We start from the raw sequence: 14,606 nt of genomic DNA, 5'->3' as shown, positions 1-14,606 counted from the left end.
AGCTCTAAGCGCTCTGCTTTTTATAGTCCTGTAATTTGTATTGATAAAGCAGCATGACAAATTCCAGAATATGCAGGTAAACATATTGTGGCGACCTGGGAGGTGGATCCTTGGACCGACCGGACGGAGAAAGGGTGGAAGAGATCTCCGTTGAGAGAAGCAGGCCAGTATTTATTTATTTAGAATTTTTTTATATACCGACATCCGTTTGCACATCGTATCGGTTTACAGATAACTTAAAAACTTTTAGGCATTACCTTTACATGGAACGATAACTATGAGAAAGGAACCATAAAAACTAATAAGTAAACAGAGTAACAATTTACAAAGATCAGTGACATATGGTCGATATACTGATTAGAAAGCTGGGTAGGTAAAAAGGATATTTACAAGGTATTCGACAAATATTGGGTAGATGGAAAGGCAAAAAGGATATTTACAAGAGGTTCGACAAACATTGGGTAGCAAAAATGTAGGCGGATCAGAAGCAGAAGACTGATGGATACTTCACCCTGGAAGCCTGAGATCCCCCCAGGAGGAGCCCATGAGGATCCGCACCGCTGGGACTTAGGTGGACCAGGGAGGTCGAAGAGGCGAGAAGACGGACCAGGATCAGGACAGGTGGAGATCAGCACACGAGAAGACAAGCCGAGGTCAAAGCCGAAGACTATCCGAAGAAGGGTATACCAGCACATGGAACTGCAGAAGAGGCAGCAGCAAGACGGATCCCAGGACCTGGAGACCCACGGGACTGGATGCAGGACGTAGGAAGACCTGGAGCAGGATCCGAGGAACAAGCAGGAACAGCAACTCACCACTCACTAGGAGTCGACCACGTGCAAGGCAGGGATCTTTGGTCAGATGCCGGGTTTAAATCCCCGCCGGCGTCTGATGTCACGAAAGTGGGCTGGCCGCTATTTTGTGCCAGAGGCCCTTTAAAAGGGTTCCCTCTGCACACGCGCATGCCTAAGGGGGCGGAGCTACAGCGGCGTTCGGCGGCGTCTCCCTTGTGGAGACGCCGCTGCGGAGGACCGAGCAGGCCCAGAGAATCCCCGGACTTGCTGGCGTTCTTCCCCAGGTGACCAGGTAATGACCTGGTTGCGAGGGTCGCGACCGGGACCACAACAGTACCCCCTCTCTTACGTCCCCTTTTTAAGGGCCCCGGTTTACCAGGATGTTCTTGATGAAATTGTTGCAGTAGGGATTTATCCAGGATGTTTCGTGCAGGCTCCCATGTGTTCTACTCCGGACCACACCCCTCCCATGCTAGGAGGTATTCCCATCGCCGATGGTAAAAGCAAACGTTGAGCACCTCACAGACTTGATAAGTTATATCATCCTGTATCTGGGAGGCTGCAGGATCAGGCAATCGACGATGATATCTGGAGAACACCACTGGTTTCAGTAAAGACACATGAAACACGTTGTGCACACGTAACGTAGTGGGGAGGCGTAGCCGACAGGACACCAGGCCAACCCTCTCTGCAACGCGAAAAGGGCCACAATACCTGGGGGCCAATTTCCGGGATGGCACTCAAAGGTGAAGGTTCTTAGTGCTTAACCAGACTTTATCGCCTGGTAAGAAGACAGGTGCTGGTCGTCGGTGTCGATCGGCAATTTTCTTTGCGAGTCTTGCCACTTTGGAGAGCTTTCGTTGCACGGAACTCCAGAGGTTCTGTAATTGAAAGGCAGAGAGTTGAGCTGCTGGTGAAGGGACAGGCATTGGCAATGGAATTGGAGGCCTGAGTTGCCGACCAAATACTATTTGGAAGGGCGATTTTCCAGTAGCTGAATGGGTGTGATTGTTGTAAGAGAACTCAGCCCATGGTAGCAGCGCTACCAAATTGTTTTGCCTTTCTGTAGCAAAGCTGCGGAGAAATGTCTTCAAGGAACGATTCATTTCCTCAGTCTGCCCATTACTCTGGGGATGGAAAGCTGTAGACAGGTTTTATCTCTGTTGAGAGAAGCAGGCCGGTAGGCGGATCAGAAGCAGAAGACTGATGGATACTTCACCCTGGAAGCCCGAGATCCCCCCAGGAGGAGCCCATGAGGATCCGGACCGCTGGAACTTAGGTGGCCCAGGGAGGTTGAAGAGGCGAGAAGACGGACCAGGATCAGGCCAGGTGGAGATCAGCACATGAGAAGACAAGCCGAGGTCAAAGCCGAAGACTATCCAAAGAAGGGTATACCGGCACTTGGAACTGCAGAAAGAGGCGGCAGCGGAGCAGCAGCAAGACGGATCCTAAGACTTGGAGACCCACGGGACTGGATGCAGGACATAAGAAGGCCTGGAGCAGGATCCGAGGCAGGAACCGAGGAACAGCAACTCACCACTCACTAGGAGTCGACCACGTTGCAAGGAAGGGATCTTCGGTCAGATGCCGGGTTTAAATCCCCGCCGGCGTCTGATGTCACGAAAGTGGGCTGGCCGCGATTTCGCACCAGAGGCCCTTTAAAAGGGTTCCCTCTGCGCACGCGCGTGCCTAAGGGGGCAGAGCTACAGCGGAGGAGGACCGAGCAGGCCCAGAGAATCCCTGGGACTTGCTGGTGTTCTTCCCCGGGTGACGAGGTAAGGGCGGGACCGCAACACATATGACATTTTGAAAACACAGATTGACTTAATCTCTCAGATGAACTAGATGGTTGCCTGTTCCAAAATGTAATTCTAAACACTTCCAAACACATCTGTTTTAGAGGCTATCCTTGATGAATATTCGTGAAGTATATTTGCACATAGTTTGTCAAAGAACCAAGTTAAGTTGCATATTGTGGTTACCTTGAAAACCAGAATTCAGGGATCAGATTTGGGAACAACTGCCCTTTAATTAGTTTCTTCTATAGGTAATGTTCCCTCTAAGCTGTGTGTGTGTATGTGTATGCATGTGTGTATGTGTGTGTGAGTGTTTGTGTGTGTATATGCATGTGTGTATGTGTCAGGGCGGGGCCGCTGACAGCATTCTCTCTGCTGGATGTGCTGAAGCTATCTTGTGATTTCAACCACATGAAGCCAGAAGACTGGGGTTCAAACTGTAAGATGGGTGGAGCAAACCCAGTGGATAGAATATGGTCAGTGGACCCACACTTACAGGCTGATGCAATATCGGCGCGGGATTAAGGGGCGCTCATGATTGAGTGCCCGCTCTCCTAATGCACGCCGATCAACCTCTCTGGGGTGCCTGATTTAATATTTAAATTGGTTGCTGTGGTAAAAAGGAGGCACTAGGGGAAATTGTGCGTCCCTCGCGCCTCCTCGGCAGTGGGCACCAGGATTGGTGGCTGTCAGAGAGTTAGGAAAATGGACACACAGTTTTACAAATGTTCATTTTCCTAACCTGTACACAGCCACAGGTTAGGAAAAGGGATGCTCATTAACTGAGCATCCCTTTTCCTAACCTGAACGCGACATGCTTTTTAAAATTTATTTTATTTTTAAAGGTTCTCCTCCTTTTTGTTCCTCTGACTTAACATCGCCACGCTATTAAGTCAGAGGAAGTACAGAAAAGCTGTATTTTCGGCTTTTCTGTACACTTTTTGGGCTACTCAAAAATTAATGCTTGCTCTGGACAGGTGTTGATTTCTGAGGGTAAAAATGTGCACGTCGGGCGCACTTCTTTTTGTTGCATCAGGGAGAAGAGATAATAGCCTCATCAACATGCATTTGTATGTGATGAGTGCTTTTAGCTTTGTGGGGGGGTGGACAAGCATTTTAGATGCACTAATCCCCTTGTAATATAAGGGGTTGTGGACGTGCTTCCAAAATGCGTGTCCAACCATGGGTTAACCAGTGCGCTTGGCTGAGTGCGCTATATTGCATCGGCCTGATAGAGCCAGGGTAGGCACTGTCTACATTATATACAAATATATCTCATGCATATTTATTGAGGATGTCCTGTTTGTGACACTCAAAGACTGGAGTTGCCTCCCTTGGCTTAGAGGGAACATTGCTTGTGGGCTCCAGAAGTCCTTGCCTATCCCTAAGGGACTTCTTTATTGTACGATTTCTCAGATTGAAGGAAAACTAGTAGGCAAGATACTACACTGTATTTCTAGACCATACCATACCATACCACGTACACTTCAATGGAAAGAAATCTGAAATGATATCAAAGTTAATCAATGAAAGCTTTTAAATCTTAAAAAATGAGGCACACACTTTTTTTTCATTAGTGCCAGAACCTTGGTAATTTTTTTTTTAAACTCATTATCTCCTTTGAACTTGAAAATTGTGTCCTAAATGGAAAATTAACTAATAAGAGAATCATCATTTTTATCTTACATTATTGATTGGCAAACTAATTAGCACCTCTCTAGTCTTCTATGCTAGAAGAGTCTTTTATTCAGATAGAATGCTGTATTTCTAAATCTTAACAAAGTCTATTCAGAGTCCTGCCTCTACATTTTTTTTCAGTTCATCATTGCCCTTGTTTTTAAAGCTCTACACAAACAATCTCCTACCCATAGAATATCATCATTTTACCATTTGGAAAACTACAGATTCGTGCTATGGGGGAATAGGCTTAACCTGTAAGGCCCAGGGGATCATACTCATTCGTTCTAAAACGTAAAATTAAAGTTTGCTGAATCCAAATAATAAGAATCTAGTATTACAAAAAGTGGAAGACAGTTCATAAAAACATAGAAACATAGAAATGACGGCAGAAGAAGACCAATTGGTCCATCCAGTCTGCCCAGCAAGCTTCACACTTCTGTTTTCTCATACTTATCTGTTTCTCTTGGCTCTTAGTAACCTAAGGTTCTATTTCCCTTTCACCCCCACTATTAATGTAGAGAGCAGTGATGGAGCTGCTTCCAAGTGAAATATTAAGTTTGATTAGTTGGGTAAGCGGCAGCATAGCTCTCTGCCATGAAGCAGAGGGCAATGCTGGATATGTGTGAAGTATTAGTTTTTCTTCTCCCCTGCCGTTGAAGCAGGGAGCTATGCTGGATATGCATTGAAAGTGAAGCATGCCTTGAAAGTCACATTAACTATCATCAAATATTGAAAAGCCTAATAATTGGTAATACCTATAGCCCATGAACCCATCCCTGTTTTTTTCTTTTTTTGTTTTTTTTTTAATTGGGAGATGGCTGCCCTTCATCCTTCTGCTCCGTGAAGGTGGACACCTACCACTGGCCACTGGCATCCCGCTCCGTGAATGCCTCTGTGGCTACTGCCGCTCCGTGCAGTGTTTTGCTGCCTGCTCTTTTATATGTGTCCTCTGGACCTGATGGATCCACAGTGTTTATCCCACGCCCCTTTGAAGTGCTTCACAGTTTTGGACTTCACCACTTCCTCCGGAAGGGCATTCCAGGCATCCACCACTCTCTCCGTGAAGAAATACTTCCTGACAAAATACAAAACCTCAGCTACTGAAACAAGTTGAGTAGAATGGTAAAGGCTGGGACTCTCCACTTGTTCTCCATATGTCTCTAACTCCTCCACAAGCCCCACTATGAACCATAAAGTTCTCTTCTTCCATTCAAAAATATATCTTAAATACCTTGGTATTGGATGCAGTCCCTCTTCCCAAGACCTGGGGCCAGAACCCTCCTGGATAGTGCTTCTCACAAGAACAGGAGAGAGAGAGAGAGAGAGAGCATTCCTCCTTTATGGATGAGAAAGGCAACTGTCTTTTCCCTCCTTGTAAAGCTGAAGAGTCCAGCCCCCTGCTGCCTTTCCTACATTCCCAGGAATAAATCTTCCCATTCCCCCAGGGACTCCTTAAGATACCTTTTATACGCCCTAACTACTGACCCAACTTTTAGGGGATGGACTCTCCTATCAAACACTAAACCACTACTGACCCCTGAATCTCTCATCTCTCAAATGTTCCTCCTTTTTTCCTATGGTGAAGCGGACTGGCCTCTACAGTAGACATGCCAATGCTTTTATTTCCATTTTCAGTCTAATTGATAATTAGTTCCATATTTTGAGAACCTGGCTGTACCAGTTCTGGTTCTACCCCTATTACATGCATGGATTTGTAGTGCTGCTTTTCTTAATGAAATCAGAATTGCAAATGCATAGATTCAATGTGAAAAAGCACGACTGGATTAGCATGTCAATACAAAAATGAAGCTATTTGGCAGTCCTACAATGGTGTTACAACCTGATCTGACAATGGACTATTTAGAAATACATGTGGAATTTAAAAAGGCAAACAAATTTGGCAATATAATAATCCTAGATCTGACAAGAAGATCTCGTATTCTGGTGCAAGGGAGTAATATGATGGGCAGAGCTTAATTTGTAGACAAAAAGGAAGTGGACTATGGAGGTGATGAGATAGGCGGGACCAAGGCCAGGAGTGACCTATGTAAAGAGGCAGGACCAGACTGGGTGTGAGCTCTCTCTCTCTCTCACACACACCCAAACACAATTATTCACATTCTTAACATGCTCGATGAACACTGGTAGGTGAAGGATGGCTGGGATAAGGAAGAGAAAGCGGACAGAGAAAATGGGACTCTCTAATCCCCTCCTCCTCTCTGCCTTGGTGATCCTGATCCTTCATCCCCAGCCTCTGCCCCTAAATTCCCTAGTGATCTCTGCCCCCTCCTTCCACCAGTGTCCTAAAGCCCCTAAGTCTAACTCCCTATCCTTGGTGATCCTCAAGTCCCTTTTCTCCCTGGAAAATAACCATCTCCAGCATTTCTTCTGCTCTCCTACCTTGACCACTAAAGTACAGGCCTCCTCTTAAAGCCAGAATCAGCTGGCTCACCTCTGCCAGGGTGAGAGCAGACTGGTTGGCACTGTCTACTGTCCTCAGTCTCCTTGTTACAGGGGCATGGGCCTGGAATTCTAATGCGGAAGAAAGGGAGCAATGCCATATGCTCTCCTCATTCACTTACTCTTTTCTCTGTCCCTCCGACCACTACAACCAATGCTATTCCTCCCCTCATTCACTCTTTTTTCACCTCCTCCGATCACTTCACTCACAAACTGCTTCCCACTTCCTTCACCTCACTCACATCTAATAGTCCCAGGATAGGGCTCTTCAGCTCAGAAAAGAGACAGCTGAGAAGGCACATGACTGAAGTTTGTAAAATCATGAGTAGGGTAGAACTGGTGAAAAAAGGATGGGTATTTACTTTCTCAAATAATAAAACAGGGGAGCCTTCCAAGAAACTAACAGCCAGTTAATTTAGAACAAATCATAGAAAGTACTTTTTCACGCAGCGCACAATCAAGCTGTGGAATGTGTTATCAGAAGGCGTGGTCAAGGCAACTAGCATAACGAGATTTAAAAGTTTGGACATGTTCCTGCAGGAAAAGTCCATAAAACATTATTAGACAGGTAGACTGAGGAAAGCCATTGCTATCCCTAGGACTGAGTCACAAGAAATAGATCAACTTTTTGGGATCTGAAGTGTACTTGTGACTTGGACTGGACACAATCAGAGACAGAATGCTGGGCTTGATGGCCTTGGACTGATTCAGAATGGCATTTCTTATATTTTTATATAGATACTGATGCAGAGTTAATACTTTCAGTGGTTACATTTGTAGACAGCTTAACATTTTAAGCAATCTAACTCAATAAGTAATCATGAACATTGAGGAAAATACTTGCTACTTCAATCTATACAATAATCTAAATTAATTTAGTCCATGTGCTCTGCCAGTACAAGAGATTGCCTAATCAGTCTTTCTACTCAGTGATGTACAGTGATGTAGTAGAGCAGAGCTGGTGAGAGTCCCTTTGTAAAATAAAAAAAAATAAATTGGCAGTACCTCACTGATTCTACCATCTAGTATATTTCTAAATTTTGAATTGGTCAAGCACAGGGACTGAGTCTTATTCAATATCGGCTTTTCCCATTCCATACCTATGGAAAACTCTTTGTTGAATAAGGTCTTAGATTTACTCAAGCTGTAAACATGAGCAAGATTTTATCTAACACTTTTTATTTGACCCAGCAGTTTCTTTCTGCTCCTTCCAGCTCAGAACCAGGGCTGGGATCTGGTGCCAGGAACCTTTTTTCGCACTACTGGGGATATCTTCCTCTATTTCATATCTCTTCCCAACTTACTTTTAGTCCAGTCATTGCAGTGCAGTCCTGGGCTGGAGGCCATGCACCAAGGTCCCCTCCAGAACCCTGCTATCATGGACCCTGAATCTGGCCACTCAATGTCATCCATAGGCAATGGCCATGGCCTCTTTCCCTTGGGGGCTGTGAACGCTATCTCTGTAATATCCCCAGCCACAGCCTACTTGAGAAGCAAAAGCCCCAACCCAGGGATTGAAGCAATCAATGGTAAGGAAGTTCTAGTACTAGGGGACATGATATGAAGCTGTTATGATTCTGCACTTACCTCCGCAGTGCAGGAGCCATGGACTTTAATCTTCAGCGTGGCTTGGAGCCACGCCTATCGGGACCTTCTTGCAGCAGGGACTGCCGCCGATGCTCTCTTCAGCTTCATGGCCTGGAGGCCGCAGTCCCCAGGCTTTCCTGGTGTCTGGAGCCACCCTCGGTGCTTCCAGCAGTGGCAGGAGCCACTGCTAACATCGGGGCCTGTGTAGAGGCCCGGCTTCTCCCTGCACTGCTCCTGCAGCATGGCTGCTGGCCATGGTTCTGCATACTTCCTGCTTCCTGTCTCCTAGGGCGCGGGCCGCGCCTCCTTCAGAGTTTTAAAGGACCAGCCTACTGGCCCCACCTGGACTCCTTCCAGGACGTTTCCTGATCTTCAGCCCTATATAAGGGCCCAGCTTCTAGTCCTTGGTTGCCTTCGCAAGGAGTTAGTTCATCTCAAGGACTTCTCGTCTTCACTCCTGCTGGTATTTCCTGTTCTTCATGGGATCCCTCATCGTTCTTCATGTTCCTGGTCTCTTCCTGATGTTTCATGGTTTTCCTGATGTCTCGTGGTCTTCCTGTGATGTTCCAGCTCCTTGAGTCCTCCAGATGTCCATCCCGAGGGTAAATCCGTTTCGTCCGGTTCCTGTTCTCGGACATTGGAGCCTAGGTCAGTTGGGTTCATTCCTGATGCTTTGTTTCTGCTTCTGCTTCCTGGACCCTTGATTCCTCATGGCTACCTTCTCTGGTGTGTCATGTCATGTCATGTCTCATCACCTCGTGGCATGGGCCAGCCTTTTCGTCTCGCAGCACTAGTCTCCAGAGGGTCATCTTCACTTTGAAGGCAAGTCTCGTCTTGGTCCCATGTTTCATGCCTTAAGCTAAGTCTTGCCTTGGCCCCCTTCCCTTGCTCGAAGCCAAGTCTCATCTTGGCCCCTTACCCTGGAATTTGTCTCGGCCCTTGGATGTTCTGGTGGCTGCACCATCCATGCCTAAGACTCTGATTGAACCTGTGCCATTTCAGCATGGTCCACGACCAGCCATGGGCGGCTGCGTAGGGCGTGCCTTGGTACAGGCTTCTACTGAATCTTCACCATGTTCCGGCTTCAACTACCATGTATTCGTCTGGAGCCTGCTCCACACTCAAGCGTGGTCCGTGACCAGTCATGGGCTGTGGGATGTGTAGGGCGCGCTGCGTTGCAGCCTCTAACCAGTTCTTGTTCCTAAAACCTTGATCCTGAGTCTTCGTGCTCAAGTTTCTCGTCTGAGTCTTCACATCTCAAGCTTCTCATCTGAGTCTTCACGCCCTAAGTCTCCTATCTCAGCCTTCAGGTTCCAGAGCCTTCGTCTGCCCTCGTCTCCTGTCCGGCCTGCTGCCATTGCCGTTCCCAGCGGCAGGTCCGAAAGGGTTTGGAGTAGGCAGAGGACCACTCAGAGACCAACCAAGGGTGGTTGGTCTCACTGAGGTATGCAGGTTGGCAGGGGCCTGAGCTTGGTCTCGACCCAGACACAGATTTGTCTCACCAGCCTCGGTGTTTCCCCAGAGCTCCTCTCTGGGTTCACCGAGGTCCAAGGGCACATATCTCCTATTCTCCCGCAGCAGCTGCTCATGGCATCTCTTGCTCCGTCTAGCCAAAGCCTGCGTGCGCATAACAGAGGGCAAAGGCCTCAGGGCTCCCCTTTCTGTAACAGAAGATCCAAGGGGGTATAGAGGCAGGACTAATATCAGAAGCTATTTTGTTCATGGAAAGAATGGTGGGTGCCTGGAATGCCCTCCCAGTATAGGTGATGGAGACAAAAATGTTAATGGAATTGAAAAGGGCATAGGATAAACATAGATGATCCCTAGTATCAAGAGGAATTTGTGTGCACATATGCCCAGGGTGGATGGGTTGCTGATGGGTAGACTGGATGGTCTTTTTCTGCTGTCATTTATGTTACTGTGACCCAGGGAGCTTCCGCATGGCAGTGCAAAACACTTACCAGCTGAGCCATCTTGCCAGCCCTTATCTGTCACTTTAATATAAGATCCAGATAACAGGGAGAGCGCCATTTGGTTTAAGGCTGATGTATGTGATATCTGAGCAATTTTACTTACTTTGTATTATTGTGCATGTCTGTGACATGTTTACACTTCAAATTAAGGAATGGGGACAAAACAAAAGCAAAATGCTTGTTTCTATGGGAACATACTTAAGTGAGAGTGCATGTAATTGATGGCAAAAGGCCACTTTCCCTGTTTCATTTCTATAGCATTAGTAGTCATATGTGGCACTGTACAGATACATATAAGGGATAGTCCTTTCTCAGTGGCATGTACAGTCTAGTCAAGACGCACAGACAAGACATAAGAGGCTTCAGGAAATAGAAATGAAAATTTTGAAAACAATTTCTGTGGGTATGACAGTATTTTATCCATAGAATTGGGCTTTTTGAAAATTGCCCACCTCCATACAGGTAAACTCACATATACTGTTCTACAACATGGACAATGTTATTTGCATTGTTTTGCAGAATTCTCATGAAAGGGATTAGTTTTGAATTTTCAAAACTATGTGCTTTGTTTGGGCCAGAAATGTACGCACAGAAAAAGCAGGTGACTATCTCTGCAGGTATTTTTTCCATGGGAAATAATTAGAGCAAAACTATCCGTGTCTTTTTTATTATTATTATTATTATTATTATTATTATTAGTGCAAACTCTGCATGTAAAAAGTACCCACAGAGTTTGCACCAGTGCAGGCAGTTTGATTGTCTCCTTACTTATTACAATAAACCAATAACCTTGGTTAACATCAAAAAGGTTGTGGTCAGAGAGATCCAAGGTTTAAGATTTAAAAGCAACTTCAACAAGGTAGGATTTTAAGTGGGACTTGAATATGACCAGAGAAGAGGAATGACGTACTAATGCAGAAAGGCTGTTCCAGGCCCACGATGTAGTAAGGTAGAAAGTGCAGTTGAGAGCTGGGGATGGAAGAGAAGGGTAAAGATAAAAGCAGTTTGCCCAATGACTGAATCTCACAAGGAGTGGTAAAAAAGGGAAATGATAGGGGAATGCCTAATGAGAAACTGCAAAGAGGACACACTTATTTATTTATTTAAAACTTTTCTCTGCCGACATTCATTTGCACATCACATCAGTTTACATAGAATGGGTATAAAATAACATTAGAAAGAAAAGAAAAGTTACATGGAACAGGGAGTTAAAACGAACATTGGATGTATAAGGGAGAAGGTGACGCGAAGCTGGAAGGCAATAACAAGGTGTTAACAGTTAAACTTAAGGCATAAATACACTTGGTGGTTAAATGAAATAAGGGAGAGGAGATGGGGCTGAGGACTGGAGAGGGGAGAGGGGGAGGATGAACGGTGAATAAGGGTTGATTAAGGGAAGGAAAATAGTACTGTGGCGAGTACAATTGGGGGGAGGGGATTATGTAAAGGCCTGTTTGAACAGCCAAGTTTTTAGGTTTTTTTTTAAAAGTCTGGGTGAATAGATGTTTGAATTGTTGGCGGAAGCAGATGGAGAGCTGATGTAGTGACTTGAGAAGAAGGGTTACATGACCATAATGACACTGAAGGAAAAGATGTGCAGCCTAAGTTTGAATGGACTAAACCGGAGAGAGATGGTTCAGTCCTGTGAGAGGCAGGTTGCAATAGTGTAAGTGGGAGATGCTGGGAGCGTAGATACGGTAAGTAGGTAATGGGATTTTGTTTTTATTATGTTCAGGAAGGAGTGGATTAATTTTGGCGATGATATGCAGAAAGAAGTTCTACATTTCCATATAACTTTAGAAAGTAAAATTTGTTTTAGTTTGCTAGTAATTATGTTGCTATTGATTTTCACAACCTATATGATAACAGCCTGAAAAGACAGCAACTCTCCTTTAAGGACAATACTTATGCATGCCCTATAAAGAATTACCAGCGTTCTATTGTACATTTTGTATTTGTATTACTATTAAACTGATGTAAAGAAATTATAATTGCGTTTAACTTTCAAGAATCATGCTAATGAAGGTAACAATTTATGTGTCTCTTGATTATGCTTCTATTTTTCCTTTGAAAATAAAATTATCTTTACAGGTAAGAATATTTCTGGGGAAAGACTGGCAGAAGCAAACTTTAGAGGTGAACACTTTAAAAAAAAAAAAAAAAAAGGCTAGTGTAACCCCACTTCATCGGGGATCACCTTCAGTGGCTGCAGGGGTGGGAAAAGAGCTTTCTGCAACCCCGAAACAAGAATTCAGTCCACTGGGGACAGCAAAGCTGTAACACCCAAGGGGAGACTTGTACTTAACAAGGGGAAGAAAAATAGGAGCCCACACCAAGAAAAGTTTGTTCCAAAACAGAGAGAGATTTTGTTTAAAAAAAAAAAAAAAAAAAAATCCAAAAAGCAAAGTCCAGGCAATCACTAAATGATCCTTCAGCAGTCTCTCAATACAATTAAAGATACTTCACAGATTATTCACAGTTCTTTCACTTGTCTAAGTCCAAGGTCTTTGGACAAAGATCTTTCAGCTCCTCATCAGGGTCTTCTATCCAGCTTCAGACCCACAGCAGTACACAGTTTCACATTCCTCTTCTTCTTCACTCTTCTCTGACTGTGGGCTTCCCCAGGCAGGATGGTGTCCCTTTAGGGTCTTCATTTCATTTCATTTATTCAAATTTTATATTATGCCTGTAAAACATTTTATCCAGGAGGTAGAACAAAGTAAAATCTTTATCATCCTAGTTGGCATCCAGTCAGTGTCATGAAGCACGGCTTGCAGGGCCGTCCTGCTAGCCACCTCACTCATTCTCAATGCCGCCGGTTCGCACGCATGTCAGGAATGCCTCTCCTCTCCTCCTGGGCTGCGTTTCGTGGCTCGCACACTAACATGGTGCCTGGGGACTGCTGCCATGCTGCTCTGCCACTCCCTTTAGGCACATGCCAGTAATTAAAGAGGCCTTGGCGGGAATCCCCTGGCAGGCACCTACTGATGACATCAGCTACTGCTGTCATTTAAGAAGGTCCTGCCCCTACACCGCTCTTATGACTGTGCTATTGACTTGGTACCAGGGAAGGTCCCGCCCAGAGGCAGAGTCTACCCCCTCTCGGCACAAGAAACTGAAGCTTTGCCCAAGTATATCAGAGAAAATCTGGACTGACGATTCATTTGGCCCTCTTCCTTACCTGCAGGTACTGGCTTTTTTTCATAGGGAAGAAAGGACAGTCATTGTGCCCCTGCATTGAATATCGTGGTCTTAACTCAATCACCAAGACGAATCGCTATCCTTTTTCCTTGATCTCAGAGTTCTTTGATCGCCTTTGAGAAGCACAAATATTCACTAAGCTGGACCTTCAGGGGGGCATATAACCTGATCAGAATCCAAGAGGGCGACGAATTGAAGATTACCTTTAATACCCATAATGGACACCAGGAACATCTAGTGATGCCATTCAGATTGTGCAATGCTTCTGCAGTCTTTCAATTTATTTGGGACTTTCTCTTCTCCCATGTGATACCTGGATGATATCCTAGTCTTCTTGACATCCTTGCTGGAGTACAGACACCATTTGACGCAGGTAATCTAGAGGCTCAGAGAAGTTTGAGACGTGTACTTTCAGGCAAGAGGAATTTCCCTTCTTGGGTTACTTTATCTCTCTCCATGACCTCTGTATGGACCCCAATAAACTAAAAACCATACTGGAGTGGCCCCAGCCTGTGGACTTCAAGGCATTCCAGTGCTTCCTGGGTCGCAAATTGCTATCTACAATTTATCCATGATTACTCCTCCCTAGTGGCCTCTCTTACAGCCTTAACAAAAAGGGGCTCGGACACCAAGAAATGGTGTGTGGATGCTATCAAAGCCTTTGAGCATCTCAAAAAAAGTTCACCCTTGATAAGTGTCTATACCATCCAGACCCATCAAAGCCATTTATTCTGGAGATAGCTGCATCCACTCTCAAGGTAGGTGCTGTCCTCCTACAGCATAATCAAAATAGTATTCTCGTGACTTGCTCTTACTTTTCAAGGAAATTCTCTCTGGGAAAGAAAAATTACACCATCGGAGATTGTGAGTTACTAGCAGTCAAGCTAGCATTGGAGGAATGGCGAAACCTGCTGAAGAGATCAAAATATCCACTATCTATCTATACAGATTTCAAAAACCTTGAACATCTGGTACAAGCGCAGAGGTTAAACCCCAAGCAAGCCCACTGGTCATTGCTTTTTAATCTGTTTGATTTTGTGTTTTGGTACCATCCTGCTGGAAAGCACTGTCAAACTGATACCCTCTCATGTTCCTTTGATATGGAGGAAACTCTG

General features: G+C 45.2%; 1 protein-coding gene across 9 annotated transcripts in view; it reads left to right on the top strand.

Moving 5' to 3' along the window:
* Positions 1-14,606, top strand: part of MLPH (melanophilin) — a 329,932-nt gene that overhangs the window by 250,614 nt on the left and 64,712 nt on the right. For 7 of the 9 annotated variants that reach the window (XM_029606456.1, XM_029606455.1, XM_029606448.1 and 4 more), the window contains one exon: positions 12,382-12,426. The exons of the other annotated variants lie outside the window; for them this stretch is intronic. In XM_029606456.1, coding sequence (XP_029462316.1) covers positions 12,382-12,426 — 45 coding nt within the window. The remainder of the gene's footprint in view (positions 1-12,381; positions 12,427-14,606) is intronic. 9 annotated transcript variants of the gene reach the window in all.

The sequence above is a fragment of the Rhinatrema bivittatum genome, chromosome 6 (genome assembly GCF_901001135.1).
Source record: "Rhinatrema bivittatum chromosome 6, aRhiBiv1.1, whole genome shotgun sequence".
In the NCBI taxonomy this organism is placed as follows: domain Eukaryota; kingdom Metazoa; phylum Chordata; class Amphibia; order Gymnophiona; family Rhinatrematidae; genus Rhinatrema; species Rhinatrema bivittatum.
This window is presented reverse-complemented; position numbering and strand designations above follow the sequence as displayed.